The following is a 26,741-nucleotide window of genomic DNA, read 5'->3' on the forward strand; positions in this document are numbered from 1 at the left end:
GTGGAATGCTTCCGCTCTTAGGGACAAGACGGCGGCGGATACTCACGGATGACTGTGCCCCTTCCGAGCTGAACCGGTAGGCTCCCGAACTGTTGTAGGTTCCCACGGAATACCTGTAGTCTGGGGACCACTGGCTCCCGTACGAGTTGGAGAAAGTCACGCTGCTGCCGGAGGTGATGGCACCATCCTCATAATCGTCCTGGTCATAGTCGTAATCGCCGTCGGGGGAGGGCAGGTCCCCGCCGCTGTTTTGGGGCATGCAGTAGGTGGACTCCCCGCTGGAGGAGTTGTGCAGGCTGGCGGAGTCCTGCCCGGAGGCGGCGAGCAACACCGTGCTGTCGGCACTGGGGCTGGTGGGCACCACCGTGTAGTTCATGTAGGGGTCCTCCTCCGAGGAGTCATCGCTGGTCCGGATGCCGCTGGTCCGCTGGTCCGAGTGGCCGTGCTCGCTGGGGTTGGGGGAGTCCTTGAAGGCGTCATCGTCGGCCTCGAAACCCTCGTCCACCTCCTCCTCGGGGTAGGGCTGGCTGAAGTTGAAGCTGGGCTTCTCTCCGGCGGCGGCGGCGGGGGTCTCTGCCAGTTCACTGAGCCCACCCGACACCTCGCTCCCCACGGACAGGGAGCGCTCGATGTTGCGGACGCACTCGTCAATCTCGTCGAAGTTGAGGGACTCCAGGAACTCCTGGGCGGCGCGACAGGCCTCGTCCTCCAGCCTGCGCAGCTCCTCATCCCGCAGCTGCTGCAGCTTCTGCAGGGAGGCCTCGGTCAAGGACAGCTCCTGCCGCTCCTTCATGCGCTGCAGATCCTCGATTTCCTTCTCCAGACGGAGGATCTCCTCCACCTGCTTGTTCTCCCTCTGCTTTTCCAGCTCCCGGGTCGCGTCCGCTTCCGTCTGGCTCTTCTGCAGGGCTTCAAGTTCCTGCTGTCTCCTTGCTTCCTCCTCCTGGACACGGGGAAAGGTGGGTTTAGAATAAGCACCCGCCTCCTTTTCACACACTGAACTAGGGCCCCACCCCCCAACTGACACGTTGAAGTCCTAGTCCCAGCACATCAGGATATGGCTGTGGTCAGACCCGGGGCTTGTAATCAGGGGATTAAGTTAAAATGAGTTGTGGGGTCAGTGAGGTGAGCCTGCATCCAATATGAACAGTATCCTTATGAAAGAGAGTGGGAGACAGACACAGGAAAATAGACATCAAGGGTCAACCATGGCGTAAGGACACAGTGAGATGGACACGTGGTCACCGAGAAACCTCAGGAGAAACCAAGCCTTGGAAACAGCCCAGAACGTGATGGCATCCTGAGGACACTACCACGGTGTTACCTTACCACAAAGACATTATGTGGTACCACAGTGTGATTTACATACTACGATACCAGACTATGATTCACACTGAGATCTCGAGGCGCTCTTTGAGCTCTGCACCACCGTGATGGGCGAGGAAGTGTACCAGCCACATCTCTGCAGCCTGTTCTTCCACAACCTCCTACTTGATTTCCATTCTGGATCCCAGGGTCGAGGTTTGAAGCAGGAGGGAAGGACATAAAGAGCCCCAAATGTAGCAGTGTTCCTCACCTGCTGGGCACGGAGGAGGTCAGCTTCTCTTTGTGCTCGCTCTCTCTCTCTAAAAACAGAAAGGAAAAAGAGCGGGTGGAAGTCACCATCTCTGAAACTGCTTCTCAGTGGGTCTAACGTTTTGACAGTGCTGGGACTTGTATACAAAGCCAGCACTCTGACTGCCGGGCTACGCGCTCAGCCCAAAGACCTCTGCCAGTTAAATAACCAGAGGAGGGTTGGGGAGCCGGCTCGGTCTGGAAGGTAGTTGCTGTACAAGCCTGAGGTCCCGAGTTCAGGTCTTCTGCACCCATGCGAAGCACAGCGGTATATATCTGTGATTCCAGTGTTGGAAAAGCAAACACGTGGCACCATGGAGCTCGCTGGTCAGGCAGCCCGCCCAAATCAGTAAGCTCCAGGTTCAGTGATGGCAGAGCAACCGAGGAAGCCACCAGGCTTCAACATCTGGCCTCCACATCCATGCACCTACATATACGCTTGTCTGTGCGCGCGCGCGCGCACACACACACACACACACACACACACACACACACACACACGTGGAAGGATGGGTATACTTATTCTGTGTATAAAGAGAAACATTCGGGGGCTGGAGGGATGGCTCAGAGGTTAAGAGCACTGCACTGACTACACTTCCAGAGGTTCTGAGTTCAATTCCCAGCAACCACATGATGGCTCACAGCCATCTATAATGGGATCTGGTGCCCTCTTCTGGCTTGTAGGCAGGACACTATATACATAATAAATCTTAAAAAAAAAAAAAAAGAGAGAAAGAAAAGGCAAAAAAAAAAAAAAAGATTAAAAAACCAAAAGAGAGAGAAACATTCACAGAACGGGCTCTTCTGTGCTGCCGAGAACTATTGTTTCACAGGGAGTTCCCCAGGTCCCCTGGGAACTCACGACAGGCCCCAAAAGATGCCATTCCCGGTGCATCCTCCCTCATGTTTCACCCAAGCCAGCACATACCTTTCTTCTTCCTCTCTCTTCCTCTCTTCCTCCCGCCTCTTCCTCTCCTCCCGCTCTTGTTTCTCAGCCAACAGCTGCCTGTAAAGCCTGCGAGCCAGCTGGCCTCTGAGTTGCTTCTGGAACACGATGGCCGCCTTCCTCAGATGCAGAAATCTCTTCCTCACGAGGAAGGCTCTGTAATTCTTCTGTATCGTCACCACACCACAAAGGACCTTTCTATATTGCTTTCTGCAAATGAGATTGGCCGCACAGATAATGAGGCTGTGAGCTATTCAAATGAGCTTACCCTCAGAGAAGACAAAAGGAGAGGACCCGGATTTGGACCCGTACTCTCGTTAGGGAGACTGGCAGACAGAGGAGGAAATTTGGGCCCAAACAAAAGAGAAGAAAAACAAAAGAATAATAACAAACAAACAAACAAGTCAGAATCCTATCATTATCTTGGCTAAATAAACAAGCAACCCTAACACCAACTTTGAGCAGTCTGGCACAAGCTGGGTAAACACAGCCAAAGAAGATCCAATATATTCTACTGTTCATGTGAAAGCGAGAAAACCAAAGTCTCCTGCAGGATAGCCGCGTGCTTCAGAAAACGGAATACTTAGGGTTTCATGTGGCCTGCAGAGCACACCCTACCAAATGACTGCGAGTCAGAGTTAGCATCGCATGTCGTAGCCCTGCTGGCCTCGAACTCAGAGCTCCGCCAGCCTCTGCTTCCCGAGTGCTGGGATTGAAGGCAGGTAGCACACGTTTTTAATTTCAGCACTTGGGCAGCAGAAGCCCAGGTGGACAAATCTTGGACTTGGAGGCCAACCTGACCTGCACTGTGAGTGCCAAGCCAACCATGGCTCATATCATTTTCTAAGCAACTAGAGAAGGGGTCTCTGGACAAAGTGATGCAAGTTGAGAATTCTGCATCCCCAAACCTCAAATCTGCAATTTCTTGGATGCTAATACAATGCTTAGAAAATTTCACATTCTATCGCTGGAGAGATGGTTTGATGGTTACGAGCACAGGCTGCTCTTCCAGAGGACCAGGGTTCGATTCCTAGCACCCCCACGGCAGCTCACACCCATCTGCAGGCACATGGCACCAGGACATACATATAGGCAACACACCCATACATATAAAATGAAATAAAGAGATTTTCAGATTCCTGGGGCTAGGGATGTAGCTCACAGGCAGAACAAATGCATAGCATGGATGAACAAGTATGGGAGGGGAGGTCAATATTCCACACAGGGAAAAAAAATCAGATTCTGGAGTATTTTTGAATTTCTGACAGTCATTCAGTAGGGGCCAGGCAGATATTCTAATATGAAAACTCCAAAGCCCAAGCATTTCAGATAAGGGACACACTCGGGTAGCAATGCCAAATTCCAGGAGCATCAGGAGAAGCAGCAGAGGCAGGCGTGAGACTTCTAAGCTAGCAGCAGAAGCACGAGGTGACCTATGTTCTGCCCAGGTCAGGCTTACGAGGTTACTGCTGGGGCCACTTATCTGACCTCGGGTACCTCTCCGCTCCCACAAACCACCCCGCTGGGGATCACAGCCCTTCAGGAGCTTCATGCCCCTTCCCAAGGTGTGGTTCTCACCGTGCCAAGTAGCCTAAAATGTGTGCTCGGATCACCATGGCTGCGCGGTTAAGTTCCTCTTCCCGCCTCTTCTCCAGTTTCTGCTCCAAGGATTCCCGAAGGAAGACCTGCCCACGAAGGAGGTGTGTGTCAGGAGAACATGGTTGTAGACAAAGGCATCTCCGAGTCAGGGCTGTCTTTTGGGGACTTCACCTGTACCTCTCTACTGATATCTGTTGCAAATTCCTACAATAAGGCTAGTGCATTTTACGCAGCTCCCTTACCACAGACCAATATTCTAAAATCTAATAAGGAAGGGTATGTGATAAGCAAGACAAAAAAGGTTAGACAGAAAGTCCACTACACTCCTCCTTCTGTTGTTTTTACTCCAGTCAACAACATAAAGGCACAGTCCAAAGTGCCACTGAAGTTCCTTCCTAATGTCTCGTCATTGTGGGCAGGGCACACTAGCTCACAGACCAGCATTGGTACTAGACTGAATCTGAGTGACCAGAGACACAGATTGGCACAGGAAGAGGAAAGACAAAGGGATGAATCCAGGAAAAGTCCTCAGATACAACGATTTTTCTGTCTTGTGGGAACCCACCTTCTCTCGATGCCTGCTAAGGAATTACCACCAGAGGCTCTTTGCTTCAAAGGTTTACACGTACAAAAAAAGTACTGACACCAACCAGGCAGCTCTGGGCACTGGAGAGATGACCCAGTGGTTAAGAATACTAGCTGTTCTTCCAGTGGACTAAGTTTGGTTCCGCATCAAGTGGTTCACAGTTACCCATAACTACCAGGCCCAGGATCCTACATCTTCTTCTGGCCTCCACAGACACCCATACCCACACCCATACACGTAATTAAAAACAAGATAAATCTTTTTTTTTTAAACACGGGAGTGAGGAAGAAATTTTGGGATCTGGGATGCAGTTTAGTGGTAGAGTGAGTGCCTGGCAGATAGTACGTATGAGGTTCTGAGTTCAATTCAAGTGCCCTTTCCCCATCCCCGGCAATTCTGAGAACAGAGTTTGAGGTTGGAAATGAAGCGTGTCGGTTGAGCGGCTACAAATACACCAGGTTCCGGAGTGAATAACCTCCAGGTCTTTCCAGGCCCACTTTGGTCTACGGTCCCCTTAATCTAACACTGGTCAGGTTAGCTGCATCTGATGTGAGCACTGGGCATGGCATCCCTGTTCTGAAAAGATGAAGACGTGAAGGCTCGCTCTCTCCCAGTGAAGAAGGCACTAGCTCTCCTCTGGACAAGGCGCTAGGGACCTCTGCCACAGCAGCATGGCCAAACGTGGGTTTTACTACTTTTCTCGTTCTTGGCGGAGGTTTCGGTGGCCTTGAGGGCGTCACACTGTCTGCTGGTCTGCCACACAGGAGCGGCTATGGACAGCACACATGGCATTCAGATTAGAGCGGGAGGGCCTTGGGGCTTCGCTTCGGAGGAGCGGGAGCTGCCTTGTAGATTCACAACACAAGGGTCTCATTTAGCCAGCATTCTTGACTGCCTGGTATATTCACACGCTCCCCTCTCTCTCTCTCTCTCTCTCTCTCTCTCTCTCTCTCCCCACACACACACACATGAATCATTAGGATGTTAATCACAACCACTTAGCGGTGTCTGGGAACGCTACCCCTGGTGGATATCACCAGTCCCCGGGCTGGCATAGCGGGTGCTCCTGCCCCCGTACCTTGGTCTTCCCCAGCTGCCACTGGCTGTTGGAGGCATCGTAGAGCTGCAGGAGCACCGTGCACTTCCCTCGGATGTCCTCGGGCAGAGCCAGGTTCCGCATTAGCACTTTGTATCTGCAGTAGAGGGTGCGTGGTGGTGTTACCTTGTGCCATTTGCTCTCTCCAATCCCTTTTGGGGGGGGGGTAGGGGAGAGATGGGGTGGGGGAGAATGAGGAAAGGAAGAATCCCTTTAGCTCTTTCTTGCCTTTTGTAAAAATCCTGAAAGGGTCTTCGGACAGCATATCCTGCTTTTCGAATCCTCACAGTCTCCAGCATCCCAGAGTAGCGCAGCTGGTTTAACACAACGGCCTGATCAAACTGGTCTGGCATCTAAATCGTGAACAATGGGATAACGTTGGTTAGAGGACACAGCACTAATAAAGCTACCCTCACTGGCGTTTTAGGGACACACAGTCATTCAGAACCTACACAAAATGTACAATAAAAAAAGAATGCCTGTGGATCCGTCAGCTACTCCCCCAGTCCCAGCCAATCCTGTTGTGCCCACCAGCCTGATTACTGTCTCCCTCATATTTTGCCCGTTTAATTTCATTAGTAAATATTTCAGCATATATTTGTTTAGCATAACTAACATACCATTATTACCTCTTGAAAAATACCAACAATCCCTTAAAATATCAATATACATGTTCAAACATTTGATCATGTCACAAATATACCTCAAAGCTGACTGGTTACCACTTTAATAACCTTTTTCTTTTTCTTTTTTTAAAAAAGATTTATTTATTTATTATATATACAGAAGAGGGCACCAGATGTCATTACAGATGGTTGTGAGCCACCATGTGGGTGCTGGGAATTGAACTCAGGACCTCTGGAAGAGCAGTCGGTGCTCTTAACCTCTGAGTCATCTCTCCAGTCCCCTAATAACCATTTTCAAAAGTCTACAATGTCATGTAAATATTGCTCTGTCTATTAAACTTCTATTTAAGGATAACGAGGTATTTTCTTAGCTAAAAAAATAGAATTATCAATGAGGAGCACACATGGACACACACATACACACATACACACACACACACACACACACACACACACACACACACACACACACGGCAAGGTGGGGGTTAAAAATGAATGCCAGAGGATAAAAGAGACGAGATTCAAAGTTTGTGCTAGCCTGGTACCCCACTTATTGCACCGGGAGTTCCACCAGCAGTGAGCCCAAGGACACTCGGCTGAGACAGGAAGCCAAGCCAAAACACCTCCTCTGAGTCTGCTCGTCTGCCAGCGGCCAGCTGGCACCGGCGCTGGAACAATGCTTTTTCAGGGGAAAGCAAAGCGGGTCATTTCCCACTTGCAGCTTTTTGGATGGTGATTCGTTCATCTCATCCAGGCCCCTGTTCCCTTTAATTAATTTGTATGCTGTTATTCTATAGAAGTCTAATAAAAGAATAATTAAAAAAAGAGCCATACTGTGGAAAAGGCAAAAAAAAAAAAAAAAAAAAACCAAACAAACAAAAAAAAAAAAACAAAAAAACCACAAAGTGGCTTCCTCTCTGACCCTTAAAAAAAATACAACTAGTCATGAACCCAAAAGTAAGCTTTTAAAGTCAGGTTATTCTGCAGCTTCAAAAACTAAAATTAAAATAACATCAGCGTGTATACGTACACACACACACACACACACACACACACACACACACACACTAAATCACACACACTACAAATCCCTCTGATGGAACAGCCAACCTCATCTCCAGCAGGCAGACTTCTCTCAAGAATGTCTTCCACAAACACTGTGGTCAGGTTGTCTTTACTTAGCAGTATTCTAACAGAGGGGAGCCAACAAATTAGGGCAGGCAGCCAGAGACCAGTGACTCGGATTTTAGTCTATGCGTCTGAACTCTCCTTTAGTAAGAAAAGCAGAAGGTGCTGAAAACCAAATCATCCATGACCCCCTTTACGCTGTACCTCTGGTTTAAAGAACGAGAGTGTGAGGGTACGGAGCGGTTCTGGAAGCATTTGGCTATGACGCTTTTAGCTCTATAGATTGAGAAACAGAACCTGAGCAGTAATGATCTACGAAGATTTACAGAATGATTTACAAAGTGAATATAATTTTCATAAATGAAGTGTTAGACGTCCTCAGTTTTGTTAATAAATTCAGTGGAAGCAGAGAAACTTTTAACCGGCATGAGGGTCCAAGAAGTGAGAATTACTGCTCGCCCTGCAGCTACCGCTGTGCCTGACCCACATTCTGGCCCTCCGCATAGTTCCTTAGCCGGGCACCCAGGTTATTAAAGCATTCTGAAAGCTCTGGCTCCAGGGGCCGCCCCTCTGAACCCGGACCGGCACTCACCATCTTCCTGCGTCTCCGAGGGACATTCCACCTTCGGTTAGGCTCTCCGGCCAAACTTCATATGGAAAACAACTGCCACCCTGACCTTTTCCCCACAGCTAAGGACTTGGAACAATAATGAACACCATTCCTGGGCTTTAAAAAGTGCCCGGTCACCATGACAACCCTTTCCACTCCGGGCTAATTAGTGTGGTGTGGTTCTAGGATTCGATACAGCAGTGAGGGGAGTGAGGGACGTCAGGAGCTGTTGCTTTTTTTTTTTTTTTTTTTTTTTTTTTTGCAGACTCCCACAGCCATTGTGTTTCTGCCCCATCCCAGTAATTTAACCAGGGGGAAGGGGGCTCTATAGGCCGACTGTCGCCCTGGGCAACCCGCCGACGTGGTCACGAGGGGGCAGGGCCGGCTTTCCATTGGTGTTTCTCTTTTCAGTGGGTAACTTCCTTTTCTGGTGAATTTAACTTTCAAAGATGTCACAGCTGGAGACTGGACAAGGAGCATTCTGCTTTTCAAAGCCTGCCTAATGCTTGCTAGTCCTCACCGGTAACCGGTTCTCCGGGCTGAGCCTGCACCCCAACAAAAGCTGCCTGCGGAGCACCAAAAGCGAGGTTTTGATGAGGACAAATAGACCAGATTTGTGGAAGAAGCAGTTCTAACTCCAGGCAATCACAGCCGCCCCAGCTAAATTACTTAGTGAACAGTTATGAAACGCCGGGTATGTGCAAGATTTTTGTGATCCATGCTTGCAGAAGATTCACAAGTCGGGGCTAAATTTTGTTCTCGAGGTTTCTGAAGTTTGGGAGGGTGTTCGGTGTGTCAAAAATCGCCTCGGGCAGGGGAGATGGTCAGTGAGTAAATACACCCCACCTAAAAGCTGGGCACAGTGACACTTCTGTGACCCCGATGACCCCGATGCTGGGAGGCATATACAGGCAGATCTTAGGGACTCACTTGCGAGTCAGTCTAGCCCAAAGAGCTCCAGCTTCCGTGGGAGGCTTTGTCTAAAAAAGCAAGGCAGTGGGCCCCTGAGGTGGCTCAGTAGATAAAGGTGCTTGCACTGGGATTTGATACAAGGAACACACACAGTAGAAGAGAATTGATTCCAGCCATGTACCTGTATGCCCCGTTTGTAAATGCATAAATAATCTGAAGAAAAACAAGGTAGAGAGCACTAGAAGTTATCTGAAGTCAACTTGTGTCCTCCACATATGCACACTGGTGAATGCACATATACACACAGGCGCCACACACACAACCATGCAGTACAACAGAAAGTCTACCGTAGAAAGAGACAAGAACGGTCTGACTCATCAAGATGTGCCTACTGGTTCATTAGTGCCATTACTGGGGGTAACTAACCACTTTCTGATTAGATTTGAGGCCTGCTCCTCAGGAGGGAATTCATGCCTGACGTATGAACGCAAAAGTCCAAGGCTGGGAAGGTCATAGGCCCTGGGAGGTGGAGGAAGGGGAGGGGGGCTACTACGATTGTTTTGCTCAATGGTCACGTGGTCAAAGTGCCTTCTAAATGTTTGTTTAGTAAGTTAGTGCTGCCCTCAGCTTTGGTCTTCCTTAGCAGTGAGCAGCAGTTAACACATGCTCCTCACTGGTCAAATAAGAAGAGGCTGCTGGGTGCTCGGTCCTAAATGATGCAGCTACATCAATCCCCCCTTCCAAGGCTCCCAAATAACACAGAGCAGGGGAGAGAAAGCAACGCTAGAGTCACGGGATGGGGAGGAGCGCTGAAAAATGCTATGGGCGTGGCCTGGCTTCCCTACGCATGACTTACAGCAGATGTGCCTGCTTGTGCACAGCAAGCCAGTCAACAAGGACGGAGACCCTACCCTAACTGAGAAGCTACTTACTGGCAGTCGGTAGCTCCCGGAAAAGGGGGAGTCAACTTTCTTCTCGTATGTGGCCCCGGGAGGTTGGTCATGCTCCATTATAAGCTCCTACCTCTGCATGCACGCAGACAACACTAACCGGACTCATGTTTTGAAAAGATCAAACCAAGGTAGGAGAAGGGAAGAGGTGATATGATCAAGATACGCTGCATGCATGTGTAAGAAATCGTCAAAGACAACAACAACAAAATCATTGTTCTAAAAAGACACAAAATGGTAGGGAGAAAAGCTGAGGAGCCCCAGGCAGCACATGGACTTGAACCAGAGTCCAGGGTCACAAAGGGTGGGGAAGAGGAAGGTTAGCTGTAATGGAGGGAAGAGAACAAACAAAGGATCGGGGTTAAAAAAAAAAACCTGCCCTCCATGGTCTGGTTTTTGTATGGGGCAGGGACGGGATGCAGGGAAGAGACCTAGGCTGAGGAAGGACCTAACAGTCAAGATGGAACAGTTATGGGGTTCCAAAGGAGAAGCGGGGTGTGGACCTTTGTGATAAAAGGACAACCTTGTTGGCAAGAAAACACTAAGGCCGTCATCACCCACCATGGGGAGGGCGTCGGCACCTTCAGAGGGGAAGGCGGAAGGAACCAGCCATTGATGCTGGGATCATTGAAAAGACTCCAGAAATGTGTGATCAGCAGCCCCTTCCGGCAAGTACCCGTGGAAGGCCACATGGCAAGACAGAGACACACACACGTGAGCAAAAGCAGGTGTGCGTGCAGGGAGACACGCGCTGAGGAGAAAGGGAAGGGAAAATAAATCAGACTGCACTAAAGAAGGAAACAACCACACAGATAACAGCGCATCTTTAAAGACATTCTGGAATAGTACATCTTGTGTGTGTTCATGACTGTGCAGGTACATACATGTATGAGGAATATATGCACATGTACATATGTGAGTAGATGCCATAGGACAACTTTAAGTATTGGGCCTCAGGCACTGTCCACCATTGTTTTTTTTTTTAAAGATTTATTTATTTTACTTCATGTGTATGAGTGTTTTATCCGCATGTAGATATGTGCACCATGTGCTTGCATGCCACGCCCCACAGGCCAGAGGAGGCTGTTGGGTCCCCTGGAACAGTAGTAACAGGCAGTTGTGAGCAGTCTCTTATGGGTTCAGGTACCTGAACGCAGGTCCTCTGCAAGAACAGCAAGTGCTCTTAACTACTGAGCCATCTCTCCAGCCCCTACATCCACAGCTGAGGAACTCCAGGATACAAAGGGCTGACTGTACAGATTCCATCATGGAATATAATGTGGCCATTAAAAGGAATGAGCTACTAACACGTTACAATACGATCATGCTAAGTGAAAGAGACCATCACAAAAGATCACACTTTCTATGGTTCAATTCAGATGAAACCATCTAGAAACAGGAAGTGGATTAATGAAGGAGCTGCGGACCACCCAGCAGAGGGGACGTGGGGAGAGACAAAGGGAGATTCTCTTTGAGTGGGTGAATATGGTCCAAATGTTGACTTTGGTGATAGCTGCACACCTGTGAAAAATTTAAAAACCACTGAAATATGTGCTTTCAGCAAGTCAATCATGTGGTTGGTGCCTGAACTGGCGGGTCATGGTGCATGCCTGTACTTACTGGGGAGACTGAGGCAGAAAGATCAAACAGGCTCAAGGTCAGCCTGGTCTTCAAGGTCAGCCTGCTCTACATAGTGAGTTCCAGGCCAGCAAGGGCTTTTAAGCAAGTGTGACCTTGTCTCAGAGATAAAACAACAAAGCCCAAATAAAATAACTACTAATAAAGGTCCAGGTAGTGTAGTGTACACCTATAATGTAAAGCTGGGGTGGGAGGTGGGGGTGTGTGTGTGGTGGGGGTGGGGATATTGAAGGTAGGACCAGCCTGGGCTGGGTAGTAGGACCCTACCTAAAATTCAGTGCAGCAGAGAGGAGGCTGGGAATGTAACGTGAGGAAGTATGTTAAAGGCCCAGCAGGCACCGAGGCTTTTAAAAGCGCCTAAGGGGTGAAGGCAAGAGAAAGTCTGCACACCCTAGACAGGATGAAACAGTTTTTTTTTTTTTTTTTTTTTTTTTTTTGGTTTTTCGAGACAGGGTTTCTCTGTGTAGCTTTGCGCCTTTCCTGGAACTCACTTGGTAGCCCAGGCTGGCCTCGAACTCACAGAGATCCGCCTGCCTCTGCCTCCCGAGTGCTGGGATTAAAGGCGTGTGCCACCAACACCTGGCAAAACATAGTTTTAACTTATGCTTAAGGAGTTCAGTCAAATAAGGAAGAAAAAAAAAATAGAAACATCTCTTAGAAAGTGTAAAAAAAAATGAGGAAAAAAATCCTTTCTTCAAAATGAAATAAGAAGGCAAAATACCTAGACAGAAATGAACGACTGATAACTTCTAAATCAGATCATCCCCGAATGTCACCCAGCCTGGGGTCGTCCACATCACCCAACAGGAAGTATGTACCCCATCCGCCTATGGTAAAAAGAGATCCCATCTGTACACAGCACATCAAAGAAAACGGAGTGAGTATACCATCTTCGGACACTTCACCCGTTGTCTCTCATCTACCTGTCTACTCACTTGTGGTCTGGGTGTATGGATGTGCAGTCCAGAGGGCCATCTCAGCTGCCATTTCTCAGGAGGTGTCCACCTTATTTTCTGAGGCAGGGCCTCTCACTGGGACCCGCAGGGGACTGACCAGGCTAGACTGTTAGCCAGGGCGTCAGGGATTCCCCCTGCTGCTTCTTTTCTAGTGCTGAGAATACAAGCAAGTGCCACCATGCTCGGCTTCCTAAGTTGCTTCTAGAGACGGAACTCACATCCTCCTGCCACGTCAGGCACCTGACTCGCTGAGCCGTCCTCCTGGGCCTCTGCCTCCTTCTCTAACTCCTGACCCGCTGAGCCGTCCTCCTGGGCCTCTGCCTCCTTCTCTAACTCCTGACCCGCTGAGCCCTCCTCCTGGGCCTCTGCCTCCTTCTCTAACTCCTGAGCCGCTGAGCCGTCCTCCTGGGCCTCTACCCCCTCTCCTAGATGAGCTGAGCTGTCCTCCTAAGCTCTGCTCCTGATAGATTATAATCTATTTCCAAAATGAAACATTTCTTCCTCTTTTGGAGATCATTTATGAGATCATGTAAACACGACACTTTTCGTCAGTTGAAAAGAGTCATGAAAAGCCTCACCCAGACTGAGCCCCAAGGGAAGCCAGCCTCTGGAGGAAGCACAGCAGGCTAGCCCTGCCTGGTCCAGCCTAGATGGCTCTTGGGATCTGACTGCTGAGAATGTAAAGGACAGTGAGGTCTGGCTCTGGAGACCCAGGTGTCGCCTGGAGCACACGTGGCCACAGAAAGCCAAACAAAGCATCCCAGAGTCACAACATCTGCCCTGCTGACCTGCAGTCAAGTGCTACCGCTGTCGGACAGAACGCCATCCGTCCTCCTCAACTGTACACACATCCTACTCAAGTGATAAACCAGCCTATCTTTTGACATTCTTTCTTCAAACTTAAGAAGTTAGAGATTCAGTAAGACTATACCGCCGGGAAGTTAGGTTACACTAAAAGCCAAGGTCACCAATACAGTCTTCTTGATCTTGGTATTCCTGCCTCTAGACGGGCAACAAGCAAAGGCTGGCTCAGTAAGCCGCAAGCTTTTCTATTTACGGCTGCCATCCTCACTCCGGGGCTGACAGCGTTTCATACAGCTGTTGTGTACTTGCTAATTTTTACAACTGGGGGGAGGGAGGAAAGAAGTGGTTCATTTCCCCACCACGGAGGGAGGGGCAATCGCCCCAGGTGAGAACAGAAAGCCACAGAGCACAGATATGCCCAAGCAGAGCTGTGGGAGGTTACAGCCCATGGGAATTCCTCACTCGCCAAGGACAGCCTCGGAAGCCACACCTATTGGGTGCAGGACAGTTAGTACCGGAGCACAGGAAACCCCCGTGCGAAGCGTTCTCCAGAGCCACAAAAATCTGGGCGTCTTGATGGGAAAGGAAAACAAAGATATAATGAAGACGAAGGCTGCGGCTTCACACTCAAGGATCCTGAAACAGGGCTCCAATCTCCCTTTACAACGAAGGACACACACCTATATTTTCCCGCATTACAGATAATTCTAGTTGCTTCTCAGCTAGCAAATGCACTTGTCTTCGCCTCAGGTGAAGCTCACCTCCCCCACTGGAGATGTTCTCAGACGCGGCCACATCCCACTCCGTGTGGGTCAACCCTCCTCCCCTCCGCTCTCTGGGGGATTTCACAATCCATGTGATTCATGAGCCCATGGTGAGGAAGTGAAGTTTGTGATAGAAGGCACAAAGGGATGACCAGCTGGGAAATGCTATTTCACAACTTCCAAAATGCTTCACATTTAAGGAATCATTTGCCTATCTCTATTCTCTCCCCCACCCCAGGGCTGCTCACACTGAAATGAAGGCGGAGAAGCAGAGCCATGAAGGTCATTTAATACAGAACCTGGACAGATCCTGTTGACCCTCTCCTAGACTGCAGTGTCTCTCTCTTTGATGGGAAAGATCAAGTCTAAAGTGACACCGTATGAGTGCCACGGCCGTCCTCTGTGGGTTGCTGGTCAAGCAGACCCTCTTCTGTTCCGGTACCTGGATTGGTTTGCATTTAGAAGGGCAAGGGTAGTCAACACTGAACTAACATCACAAAACTAACAGCAACAGCATCCGTGCAAGCAGTGAGGCCAAAAACATGTCCCGGGGATTGGGTGCCCAGGCATCAATGTTAGCAATTCTGTGCACTAGGCATCACTGCTATCTCCGTTTTACATGAAGGGTAGCAGAGCGCATGCCTGCCAAGTCAGGCAGAGTGACTGCTAAGGCCCTATAGCTAGCCATACTTGCGGGGCGTAAGTTCAGAAAGGGGATGGGGCGTTCCCGAAGCATCCAAGTATTCAATATGCAACAGTAGAGTTTATCTCCTGATATTCCTGAATGGACTTCATAACAACAGCTATTTTAGGAGTAGCCCAAAATAGAAATCCAATCTGAGGATTAAAATGCAGTGAGTTTAATTAGAGCAGGGGCTGCCAAAGTAGAGCCTGTTTGTATCAAGTTTTATTGGAATACAAAGGCGGGGAAGCATGGGGACCTTTGTTCAAATCCCCAGCACCTACGTACACAAACTGGGTATATGTAAGTGCACCTGGAACCTCGGTGCTGAGGGGTGGGGGACCAGGAGGCTCACCGAGCTTACTAGTGCCCTGTGAGGCTCCAGGTTCAGTGGGAAACTGTCTCAAGATAAGGCAGAGAGACAGAAAGGCTACCCAAGGGGTGGAGAGATGGCTCAGTGGTTGAGAGCACTGGCTGCTCTTCCAGGGGTCCGGAGTTCAATTCCCAGCAACCACATGGTGGCTCACAAGCATCTGTAATGTATACATAATAAATACAGAAGAGAAAGAAAGGCTGCCCAATGTCTTCCTGTGGCCAGCTTTTACATCAGCACTGCACTGATCATCACACACACACACACACACACACACACACACACACACACAGAGCGCTGATTTCTGAGTTAAAGGACAAAGGTCATGGCTGGGGCCTTTGTATAGTTCAGGGGTAGAGCTCAGGATGCAGGAAGCTAAACATCCTATTAAAAATCATCCTTATAAAATTAATTTTCGGGGCTGGAGAGATGGCTCGGAGGTTAAGAGCACTGACTACTCTTCCAGAGGTCCTGAGTTCAATTCCCAGCAACCACATGATGACTCACAACCATCTGTAATGAGATCTGGTGCCCTCTTCTGGCCTGCAGCCACACATGCTATATACATAATAAACAAATAAATCTTTTTAAAAAATTAATTTTCTTTGTACTTTTTAAATACGGTTGTTGGAAAGTTCTATACACAGCTCACGTTATGCATCCACAGGTTCACAGGGTAGGAAACCAACAAGCTTAAAACCATTCTACTTGCGTTTGGTCCTGGAGAGTAATTTCTACCAGTCTAACCCAGGCTTCTACATTTAGAGAAACTCTCAGACATACAGTCTCACCAGATGTTCTGATCTGACAATGAGGAAGAAGGCTGGGGTAAGACCATTAACCAGCAAAAACAGCAGAGCCTACGAGACACCAGGTATGAGGAATTTCCTCCAGCTTCAAACAGACCACGTGAGAGATCTTTCAAGACGGAGAGTGTTTCTCAAACATGGACGTTTTCCCAACAATTCTGCTTTTAGTTTCTAAAACACAACACCATTAACTCTCAAAAGAGAAACCCGTGAACACAGCGCCGTCCGTGCCTACAGCTGCGGTGAGAACCACGCGGAAGTGTAGACCGAAGCCAAGCCGGGCAGGCCAGGATGGGGCGCGCACACGGGACCGTAAGTGCTTGGAAGGACTAGGCTGACCAGTGTTGGAACAGGCCTTCCTCTCTCATTGTACCCACGGGACAGTCACACATTCAGACCTTAGCTGCTATTGTATCCCGGTCACGTACGTCTTTCCAGTCCCCGAACAGAGCCTGAAAACCACACACAGTGAACCTTCGCTCAGCTGTTTCCCTGAGGCAGGAGAATGCAAGCCCAGCCTCCACGCTTCCAGCTTCCTGCTTCCATCAGCCCCCCTGAACCTATTGTCGACTTCCTTCCCTTCTCCGGGGCTTTGTGCTTCACACTGCCCAGGGATGAGCTTCCTGCTTTCCCATCTCCACACTGCAACGCGGATGGACCCCTCCCCTGCCCGTTCCTTGCACACTCCATGGCAAGGTGCCAGTCTTCATGCCAGCCTGTGGCTCCCTCAGCAAGGCATGGAGTTTCCCCTGAATGTGCAGAAAGACAATGTTGTGATCCCATAGGACCAGCCCCCCCGGCTTGCTGAATGGGGGTGGGGGTGACATTAAGCACCGATCATAAAAGGAATGCTACCATTTTCTTCCTGAATTAAAATAAAAGAGCAACTAACTGTGGTATGGACTGTCACACGCCATGGATGTTCATGACCTGGAAGAAATCCCCAGGAGTCTTGTTCAGGCCAGTGGGCAGGACAGCTTTTTTTTTTTTTTAAACTCCATTTTACATTGAACACGGTGAGTTCCTAGCCTGAGGCCACACGACCAGGCAGTTCTGAGTCCTGGGCGCTTCCTCAGATGAAAACTGGGTCCCTGAGGGGCAGCAGTCCCTAAGGGGATACTTGCCAGAAGGATGGCAAGCTTTAGGAGCTTTCACAAGGGCTGACATGTGGCATTATGTTTACTGTATTTGTCAAATGTGCTGACCAATACTGAGTCAGCAAAAGGAAGTTAAAACTGCCGGGGATGGAGAGATGGCTCAGAGGTTAAGAGCACTGCTTGCTCTTCCTAAAGGTCCTGAGTTCAATTCCCAGCAACCACATGGCGGCTCACAACCATCTGTAATGAGATCTGGTGCCCTCTTCTGGCCTGCAGGGATACATGCAGACAGAACACTGTATACATAATAAATAAATCTTAAAAAACAAAAAAACAAAACAAACCCCTGCCCTTTCAGGGCTGCTAAGACAGCTCAGCAGGTAGAGACGCTTGCTGCTGAGCCTGATGACCTGAGTTCCGTCCCCAGGACCCACGTGGGGAAAGCAGAGAAGGGATTCCTCCACGGTCTCTGCCTTGTGCCCTGCACACACAAAACAAATAATTTAAAAATAATGTAACAATAACAACAACAAATATCAACAGAACCCTACCCTTTACCATGGAACTGGGAAAGTGCTAGTCTAGAAGTTACAGTTACCAGTGCTGACCCCAGGTGATGCCTATGAGGTGGATCTTCATCATAGTGTACACACATCTATCCTTCCTGCGTTTAACCCCGACATCCTGCACAAGGCACTGGACACCTTCCCTTTCTGTTTATCACTGCCAGGGTGATGGACAGGAAGGCATCTTAACTTAAATCTTTCCTTGAAGTTGTGGGTGTAAAATGTCTACTCACAGGTGGGGTTGCGTTGCTGTTTAAAAAGTTCTCTAGCTTATAAAGAAGTGGACAATCCTTCCATTTTTCCATCGTGTTCTTCTCTCAACACTGCTCTCTAGGTGGCCCGTGGCCAGCCTTGCTAAGGACCACGACTGTACTCAGGGCAGCTGTTCTGAGGCGAGAGCATGCTACACCATCATGCAAAACAGAATCATTCAACTGGACAGTGCCAGATACTCACTGTCCCAGCCTCCTGCAGAGGGAGGCTCAGCCATAATACCCAGTCCCAGACCTAAAACCCAGTGGCGTTTAGGGTTAGGGAGATGTGGACAAACCCACTTAAAGGACCCCAAGGAAAGATTTCCTTCCTAGTAATGGGAGGGCTCCCAGGTCGAAGGCTCTCAGGGTTCAGCTCTGACCCTTTCAAGGATGAATGTTTACTCTAGAAGACATGGCCTTTGTTTTGGTCAGACGAACCTCAATGACAGAATTTTTGCATGATGGTCTCAGAGTATGTGACAGTTGCCAGCTTGGCAGCCATTTTGCAAACACAAGGAATTACAGACAGGCTGGCTACCTGGAAACCCCGGCACTGTGGAAGCTCCAAACAAACCCTTGCTACGAAGGAACCTCTAAGCACATCAAGTGCACAGGTCACCGTTGGCAGTTACCATCTGTCTTCTAGATCTGGAGTTTATGCGGAAGAAGACAGAGGGGTACTGTACGCTGCACTTCTCTAGGCTGCTGGTGTAGACAGAGGTCTTACAGAGGAGAAGAGGGTTCTTCCAGATAGGAAGACTGTCCCCAGTGATGAACCCTAAATGCCAAAAACATGCTCAAGGCAAGAAAGACAGTGTGGAGCAGAGGTGAGTGTGGCAACACAAGCGGACCCTCCATGGTAAGCCAGACAGACTGCCAAGTTCAGAGGTAGGCGCTCGGAGTCCGAGAGGAGGAGGGACCAGAGTTCCCTGCCTCGGTGAGAATCACCAGGATGGCTTCCTCAGCAGTGGCCACGTGCCCAAGTTCCCTGGGGTGGGAGTTGTGGGAAAACAGTACTCACGAGTGTAGTGAGGACCCGGGGGAGGGAGGTGGAGATGCCGCTCCTGTAGGTTACAGGTGGGTTGTGTGGGTTCGGGAACAGATGCTCTCAAACCTTGCCGAGTTATGAGGTGAGCTCATGTGCTGTGGAAGCTCAGGTGTGGGAAGGTGTGGGGGAGTCAGGGAGGAAGGCTGCTGTGACGGGGAACGGGGCCGATCAGAGTGCATGTCAAGACGAGGTTGGGGCCGGCAGGACGGCACGGGCTCACCATTTCCTCCCTGACCCAGGAGGCTGTGGCCCCTTACTGAGCACTCCAAGGTGGACACAGGATTTCAAAGCTCAATTTTTCATATGAAAGCTATGCTGCCATCAGAAAAAAAAAAAATGATCATGGTGACCAGAACATTAACTGAGGCAAAGAAATAGTGAAGATCTCCAAGGGGCTCCTGAAGACCTTAAGAGAAGGACGGTGAAGCCTGTGTGGCCGAATGAAGGCCGTCCATACATTCTGCAGGGAGGAGACCGCAGATTTGGAAGATTAGAAGTTTTAGAAAGTAAAACGGGGTGCAGGGAGTTAAACAGTAGAACTTGAGCATCCACTAAGATATGGGCTGGGGTGTAGCGTGGTGGTGACCTGCAGTTAGCATCCTCAAGGACCCGGACAGGTTGCATTCACGGGCTACTCATGCACAGCTGGACCCTTTGCATGGCAGGGAGATTGGAATCACATGTGGTAAAATATAACCGACTGTTGCCCAGAAGTGTAAGAGGCAGGCCCTGGCCTGAAAGTCACCCTGGCGGGAAACCCGGTCACCCAGTTCTCCAGCTATTCAGAGGCAGTCTTAAGCTAAGCCACTTCTCAAGTTCCACCCCAGCACCAAAAAGAATCCAAAAAGGTGGTGCCCCATGAGTCTCAGAATCACACAAGAGGAGGCCAGGTGTGGTGGAACACATCTCAATCCTAGCCCGAGAAGGCTAAGCAAGAAGACTACATCGTCACAAGTTCGAGGCCTGCCAGGACTATGTAGAAAATTCCAGGAGGGTGAGACTCCATTTCAGAAAAGTCAAAACTCAAAAAGACCCCGAGGAAGAGGATGGGAAAGAATAAGGTTTATTCCAATCTGACCAAGGCTCAGGAGGAGCTGACCGAAGGTCCAGGCCTCTGTCTAGATGCCATCTGGGGACCCTCAGAGAGCAGCAGCTTTGGGTATAATCTGTTGCCTTCTTATCTAAAGAACCAAATGGAAGGTTTTCATCCTCTGAAACCAAACTGCAGTCTCCCTCGATTCCATTGTTCTACCGTTTCTCCCGAGGAACAGGTCACAGCCCCCTCTATTCAGACTCACTCTGAGAAGTCATGCTGAGAAATACAAATGAGGAGACCAGCTGTTCCCCTCTGCTGGCCGGGACGCCCACGCCCTTCATTAGAATGCCGAATAGGTAGAGCGCTCACTGCGTCACTTATCAAGCCCCAAGGTTATGGCCGTGCAATGCAATCAAGACTCGGAGCTAGAAAAAGGCAGGAATTAGGGAATGCAGGAACTAGCAGGTCGACATTCCTCCACGTCCAGACCCGGAAGACTGTCAAAGTGAGATCTGGAATGCTTGCTCTGGGTGGACAGTTTCATAATGCTGCACTCATGGCAGATATGATGTATTGTGGTAGCCATCATACAAATTATCATATAGATGATAACCAGGAGAATAAGTGTACATGGATTCTTGCTCTGTAGATATTTAAGACACAGATACAGACAGACAGACCACACACACACACATACACACACATACATCGGAGCTAAGAAGTCTAAATTGTCTAAAGAAAGATGAAAACAGCAACTTAGAAAAAGTCAAACCAAACATCTAGTCACCAAGCAGAGCGGTCACCTGGGAGAATGCAGATGTCCTCAGACTCATGGCGGAGCTAAAACAGTCTTGAGACATCACCCCCTTCACCGGGATGAACCAAGATGAAGCACCTTAATTTGCATAAAAATGCATAGCGAAGAAAAAACTTCAGTAACGAATATAGGTGATTTATAAATACTCATGAACACATGCACAATACTGGGAGAGAAAGGAAACCAAACGGAGCATTTTCTTTGACGATTGCTCAATGCAGTGTGCTGAGAAGGGTGGAAACACATTGGCAAGCCCGAGATAAATAAATCACACTGTCCAGTGGGACGGCAGGCTGGGTGGGAGGGAGCAGGGGTGAGCGCCGTGTCCTAGGAGTCTCCTCTTCTGCTCAGTCATGTATTAAAGTAGCTGTTTGCAAGTCATGGTGGGAAATTAGCCAGCCCACAGTATCTGTTTAGCCTATCTGTTAATGTCTGTTAAGTATAAATTAGAAGCATCACACAGTATGTTACACTGAGTGAGCAGTTACAAGTTGCTAGGAAACAAGAGGCCAAAAAGACACTCAGAAGCCAGGTTCCTGCCATCCGCGGCTGGGGCATTCACCAGGACTCTATGCACACTAGGCTCCTGGTGCAGCAGAGCGAGGATCTAGGGACGACTGGAGCCCTCAGCCTGGTAGCATGCCAGTCTAGCTTTCCGAGTGACCTAATTCCAATTGCTTAAAATCTGGGTGTCCCCTCCCATTTCCAGACCGCAGCTTCCAGAGAAGTGCCCAATGGATGAGGCACCACGCTGCCAGCTTCTTTGGCCAGTTATTTTTCTATCAACCAGTAAAACCTGAAGATTTGTATCAAAGAGCTTGGTACCAACAAAAGATTTTTGGTTTGTTGTTTTGAGACAGGATTTCTCTGTGTAGTCCTGGCTATCCATGAACTCACTCCATAGACCAGGTTGGCTTTGAACTCAAGAGATCCAACTGCTTCTGCCTCCCTAGTCCTGGGATTAAAGGTGTGTGCCATCACCCCTCTTGGAGAAAAGTTTTTAGACTATGCAAAATACTCAAACTAAGAGTGCCCGGGGATGTAACTGAGTGGCAAAGTACTTAGCCCAGCGGACTCAAGGTCCTAGGTCCTCATTCACACAGTCAGACACACTCACACATAATAAGAAAGCAGCAATAACAGTAAAAGGGATTAAAAAATTTTTATGTGTATATGGTTGTAGTGGTGGTGGTGGAGTGAATTTCCCTGAACCCAAGACACAGCAGTCAGACTTCCAGCCAGACAACCTTCCTTCTGCTCACCTGACCCTGGAATACCATCTCTTATTCCCATCATGATCCACTTTACCTTTCACCAAGTATGCCCCAGCTTGCGTTTAGAGAATAGTTTGCAGTGTTCTGAACTGGCCCTTCCAATTGTCTTTTCACAAATTCTACTTGGGGAGATAGTGAAAAGTTTAGAAAATGAGCCCTCTTTTCCTGACCTGCCAGACAGCACCAGCGTCCTCTAGCAACACACGTGTGTCACTTTGTCCCGGAGTGATGGAAAGGACAATGGTGGGTTGTCAGTCACAGTGACCATCAGTGGCGACATGGGGCCAGTGCGTGGACGAGGAGTTTTACAGACAGACGCGTTCACAGGTAATCCTCAGGTCCTCCCTAAAGTGGGTAAAACTCATCTTCGAACCATCAATGACAAAGTGAGCACTCAGATTATATAGGTAAGACCCAGAGCTGGCTACAGGTGGGTGGCATTCACCTGTAAGTGTCCTCTGGGGATGTTTGGAGAATGAACCATTTTGTCATTCTGTTAGCCATGGGTTGTCTAGAGGAAAGGTGACCTTTCTCACTGGGCCAACAGCACAGCTAACTTGTTCTTTGAGAACTATGCAAGCCTGTGCCATTGGTCCCATAAGGTGTGGCAATACAGTCCTCGTCCAAGGGGCTGCTATGGAGTCACCACACCGGCAGGGCTTTCTGCAGGATAAAGCCGAAATTCTGATTGGCAGGACCAAATCATGGAAGGTCACAAAGGTAAACCAAGTTTGACACATCATATGATGGGGAACACTCTAAAAAGTCCTCGCAGGTCTGCCCCCATCCCCCAAAAAGAGAGTGGATGGTTTGGACTATGGCTGTGTGTCTACCATGAGACCTGAACAATGAAAAGGAAGAAAGAAAAACAACACTAAGACAACAAAATCCTGGTGCACCTAAACCAGCTGTGCCTCCAGGTCAGCTGCTCAAGGTCTTTTGAATATTCCCAAATCACCTTCTCAGTCATTCAAATACCTTATAGCAACATGTTGTAACAAGAAAGAGAAGCAGGCTGTGAGCAGGCCGTGGGAGTGCGCTACACGGAACAAGTAGCCATTGTACTGTAGCTGCTTTTCTCAGCTGAGCACGCGAAAGGAAAAGCTTTCACCCCACGGACGACGTTGGCAGACCCGGAGATGATGTCGACCATGAACTGCGGCTGGCTTGTCCCAGATAGCAGGTGCAGTAGGAGCCCGCTCCCTCAGGCTACAGGGCTGCAGGCTGCTCTAAGAGGTGGCCAGTGGCGTGCATGGCTTTGCAGGACCCTCTTTGTTCCTCTGGTACTCCCGCCTGAGTCCTAACAGGCTGTGCGAGAAGCCTGGAAATCAGAGTCAAATGACATCATGACCAGGTCCAACCTGTTCTTCCACCTACCTCCACAGGACCTCATTTCCCTAATTTGCAAGCTACCGCTGACTGAAGACTCAGAGCTTTGCAACTGTGTGCACCTGTGGTCCAGTGTAAACCAACTAGCCTGGGCGCTGCTGAAATTATGTAATCCAATCCTCGAATCAAGTGACGGACCCACATTTCAGACGGAGACCAAAGGAAGAACAGAAAACAAACAAACAAACAAACAACAAACTGAAGCTAATTTTTCTTTCCAAACTTCCTCTGGGCACAATTAATGTAAGACAATGATTCGTATTGGGTTTCCTTGATCCCATGGACTTCCTGTGGTGTAGCAAATCTTTTTAGTCTTCTATGTAAATATTGCAAGATCTGTTTCTAAGTCCAGGCTGCCTTAAAAGAAGTCAGTATCTGTACACATCTCAAAGACACAAACTTCTGTTCCTTTGCCTACGCCAAGAGGTGAAATCTCAGCTACCTATGTTTATTAAGCGTAGCATTACCTTGCCTCTTTTTTTTTTTTTTTTTTGCTTTATTTAAAGAGATCTTAAAAAAAAAAAAAAAAAGCCAAGGCAACATGTTTTCTGGTGGATTTTTCACCCCATAAGGGTTGGGAGCAGGAGGAAGTAGCAATGCCTGTAACAGGGCCACTTCTCTTCCATTTCCGAGAGGCAGATGCTAAGACTATCGCCGTGTAATTCCAAAGTTAAAAGTATTCCCTTTCAAGCCCAAGGCCGACCAGAGCAGCATCTGGCACGCTTTAATGAGCGGCTGCATCCTTTCAGAGGGCTGAAACTAGGGCAACCATTCATCTGAGGGGTAGACAGTGCACAGCCACCACACAACGGTGTGCAACACACTGGTCTAAAGGCCCCCCCAACATTTTCAAAGTCTGAATACAGCTTACTAAAACCATGCCATTTAACGCCAGGACTCGAAGATTATAAGTGATACAGCTTTCTAAGAGTAACCACGAGGTTAAAAGCAATATCGAATTTGATAGAAAAAGTTAACATGTGGGTGCCATCTCCCTGAGAGCAAATAATAATAATACAAGAGTAAAAAGCAATAAACAGTTCTAATGCCCCGATGCGGAGGTTCATCTAGAGACACTGGGGGGCTACAACCTGTATCTACTGAGTAGGGGCCATGACCACTGCTGAGTCTCTTGCAAAGAACAGGCTAGACCACAACTACTCTCAACTGCCCAGTCCACCTGTCAGCAGGGCCGAGTGTGGCAATCTCTGCCTTAATCTGATAAAAAAGAAAATGGTGAAAAGAAGTATCTTCCATATGAGAAGTGGACAGGGAGGGAGGGAAAGGATGTGAAATTAAATCACGGAAATATTTCACTTCAAAGAGCCAGGCTGCACAGAACCGGAAAATCCAGGCAACTGCAACCAAAAAAGTGGGTTACAAAATTAAGGTGACTGTGAAACTCAAATGTGGAGCTTCAGGCTGGAAAGATATGGTGGAAAGGGGGCAGGTACTCACCAGCCAGGCGCTTCTGGAGAAAGGAGCCTGGATCTAGAGGCTGGAACAGGCAGGTGGGGGCAGAGCCCAAGGCCTGGCCTTCTCCTAGAGGAGCCAGTCAAGAGCCTGGCGTGGGGGTGGGGAGGCTGGTGAGAGGGCGGGAAGGAGTGGCAGTTAGTAGTTAGCCTAGCGGTGCCCCTTGCCTGGGGGTGGGGTGGAGACCAGGAAGGAGGGCAGAGCACGGGGCAGGAAGCTTTCAGAAGGGTGCCACGAAAGGCTTTGATCCCACAGCCTCAGCCTAGTTAAATATTCAGCAGTGAAAAAAGAAGCTTGCTCAAGGGGATGGCCCAGCCCAGGCTCCTCACCTCTTTTTTTCTCTCTTGAAAAGAAGGTAGACATGTCAGTCTGCCTATCTCTGTCAAGGTGTATTTATGTATGTGTGTATAACTGTATATATCAAAGCGGGCCAGAAAAAGGGTTCAATTAAAATTAATATACGCCAGGCCTGGTGGCGCACACCTTTAATCCCAGGCAGAGGCAGGTGGATCTCTGTGAGTACCAGGGTAGCTCAGTCTACATAGTGAGTTCCATGGCTGCCAGAGCAATATAGAAAGACCATCTCCAATAAAATAAAATAAAATCCAATCTTCACTCTGAAAAAATTACCACATTTTAATTTGAAGTTTCCCAAATATCCTATTAAGAATGTCAGATCAACTGGGAGGGGGTGGCGCATGCTGTTAATCCCACCACTGGGGAGGCAGAGCCAGGCGGATCTCTGTGAGTTTGAGGCCAGCCTGGTCTACAGAGATCCAGGACAGGCACCAAAACTACACGGAGAAAACCTGCCTCACAAAACCTAATTAAAAAAAAAAAAAAAGTCAGATCATTTCAATTGACTACTTCTGGCACATTTCTTGTTTGTGCTTTCTTAGTTTCTCTAAAGCATCCATCATAGTCTGTAAAGGCTCTTTATATTTTAAGGCTACCTATTTCTTGATTTGTAGTTGGCGTCAATGAACAGCAACTCAGCCACATGTATACATTTACAGATATAGCCATAACCATGTATAAACTAAGATTTAGAAAAAAAAAAAAAAACCCAACAACTTCCAAATATTAAGGCAGTACCTGCACATGAGAATAATACAGTAGTGATGTTTGCAACAAGAGAAATGATCCAGTAACAGAAATCTGACTTTCAAGTACTGCCAATGAGGGCTGGAGACACAGAACATTTTATAAAGCAATCCCTTTCATTCCTATGGTTCAGGGAAGGCCCTGGGTTCATGCAGTAGCGCGCACGCGCGCGCGCGCACACACACACACACACACACACACACACAGCCATTGACAGAATCCCACAGTTATGAGAATGCTTCATGACGGGCGGGTGGTGGTGGCCCAGGCTGGCAGTGGTGGCGCACATCTTTAATCCCACCACTCTGGAGGCAGAGTCAGGTGGATCTTTGTTAGGTCAGCCTGGTCTACCAAGCTAGTTCCAGAACTGCTAGGGCTGTTACACAGAGAAACCTTGTCTCAAAAAATCAAATTAGGCTGAAAAAAAAATGTACAAAGTTAAGATGATGACGCCAGTTTAGAGAGAGTAACCATAGCTGGGTGGGTGGTACCTACCTATCATTCCAACTACTTTGGAGCAAGGCCAAGGGGGACTGAAAAGTCTTTTGAAGTCTGTCTAGTCTACAAAGGAAGTTTAAGGTCAGTTTGGC

At 48.7% G+C, this 26,741-nt stretch overlaps 1 protein-coding gene across 1 annotated transcript in view; it reads right to left on the bottom strand.

Moving 5' to 3' along the window:
• Myo10 (myosin X) overlaps nucleotides 1–26,741 on the bottom strand; it is a 213,467-nt gene that overhangs the window by 33,416 nt on the left and 153,310 nt on the right. The window contains exons 20-25 of the mRNA XM_028868176.2: nucleotides 6,070–6,194; nucleotides 5,824–5,938; nucleotides 4,139–4,245; nucleotides 2,543–2,770; nucleotides 1,577–1,625; nucleotides 47–943 (exon numbers count right to left, since the gene is read on the bottom strand). Coding sequence (XP_028724009.1) covers nucleotides 47–943; nucleotides 1,577–1,625; nucleotides 2,543–2,770; nucleotides 4,139–4,245; nucleotides 5,824–5,938; nucleotides 6,070–6,194 — 1,521 coding nt within the window. The remainder of the gene's footprint in view (nucleotides 1–46; nucleotides 944–1,576; nucleotides 1,626–2,542; nucleotides 2,771–4,138; nucleotides 4,246–5,823; nucleotides 5,939–6,069; nucleotides 6,195–26,741) is intronic.

Source organism: Peromyscus leucopus, chromosome 11, assembly GCF_004664715.2.
Source record: "Peromyscus leucopus breed LL Stock chromosome 11, UCI_PerLeu_2.1, whole genome shotgun sequence".
Taxonomy (NCBI): Eukaryota; Metazoa; Chordata; class Mammalia; order Rodentia; family Cricetidae; genus Peromyscus; species Peromyscus leucopus.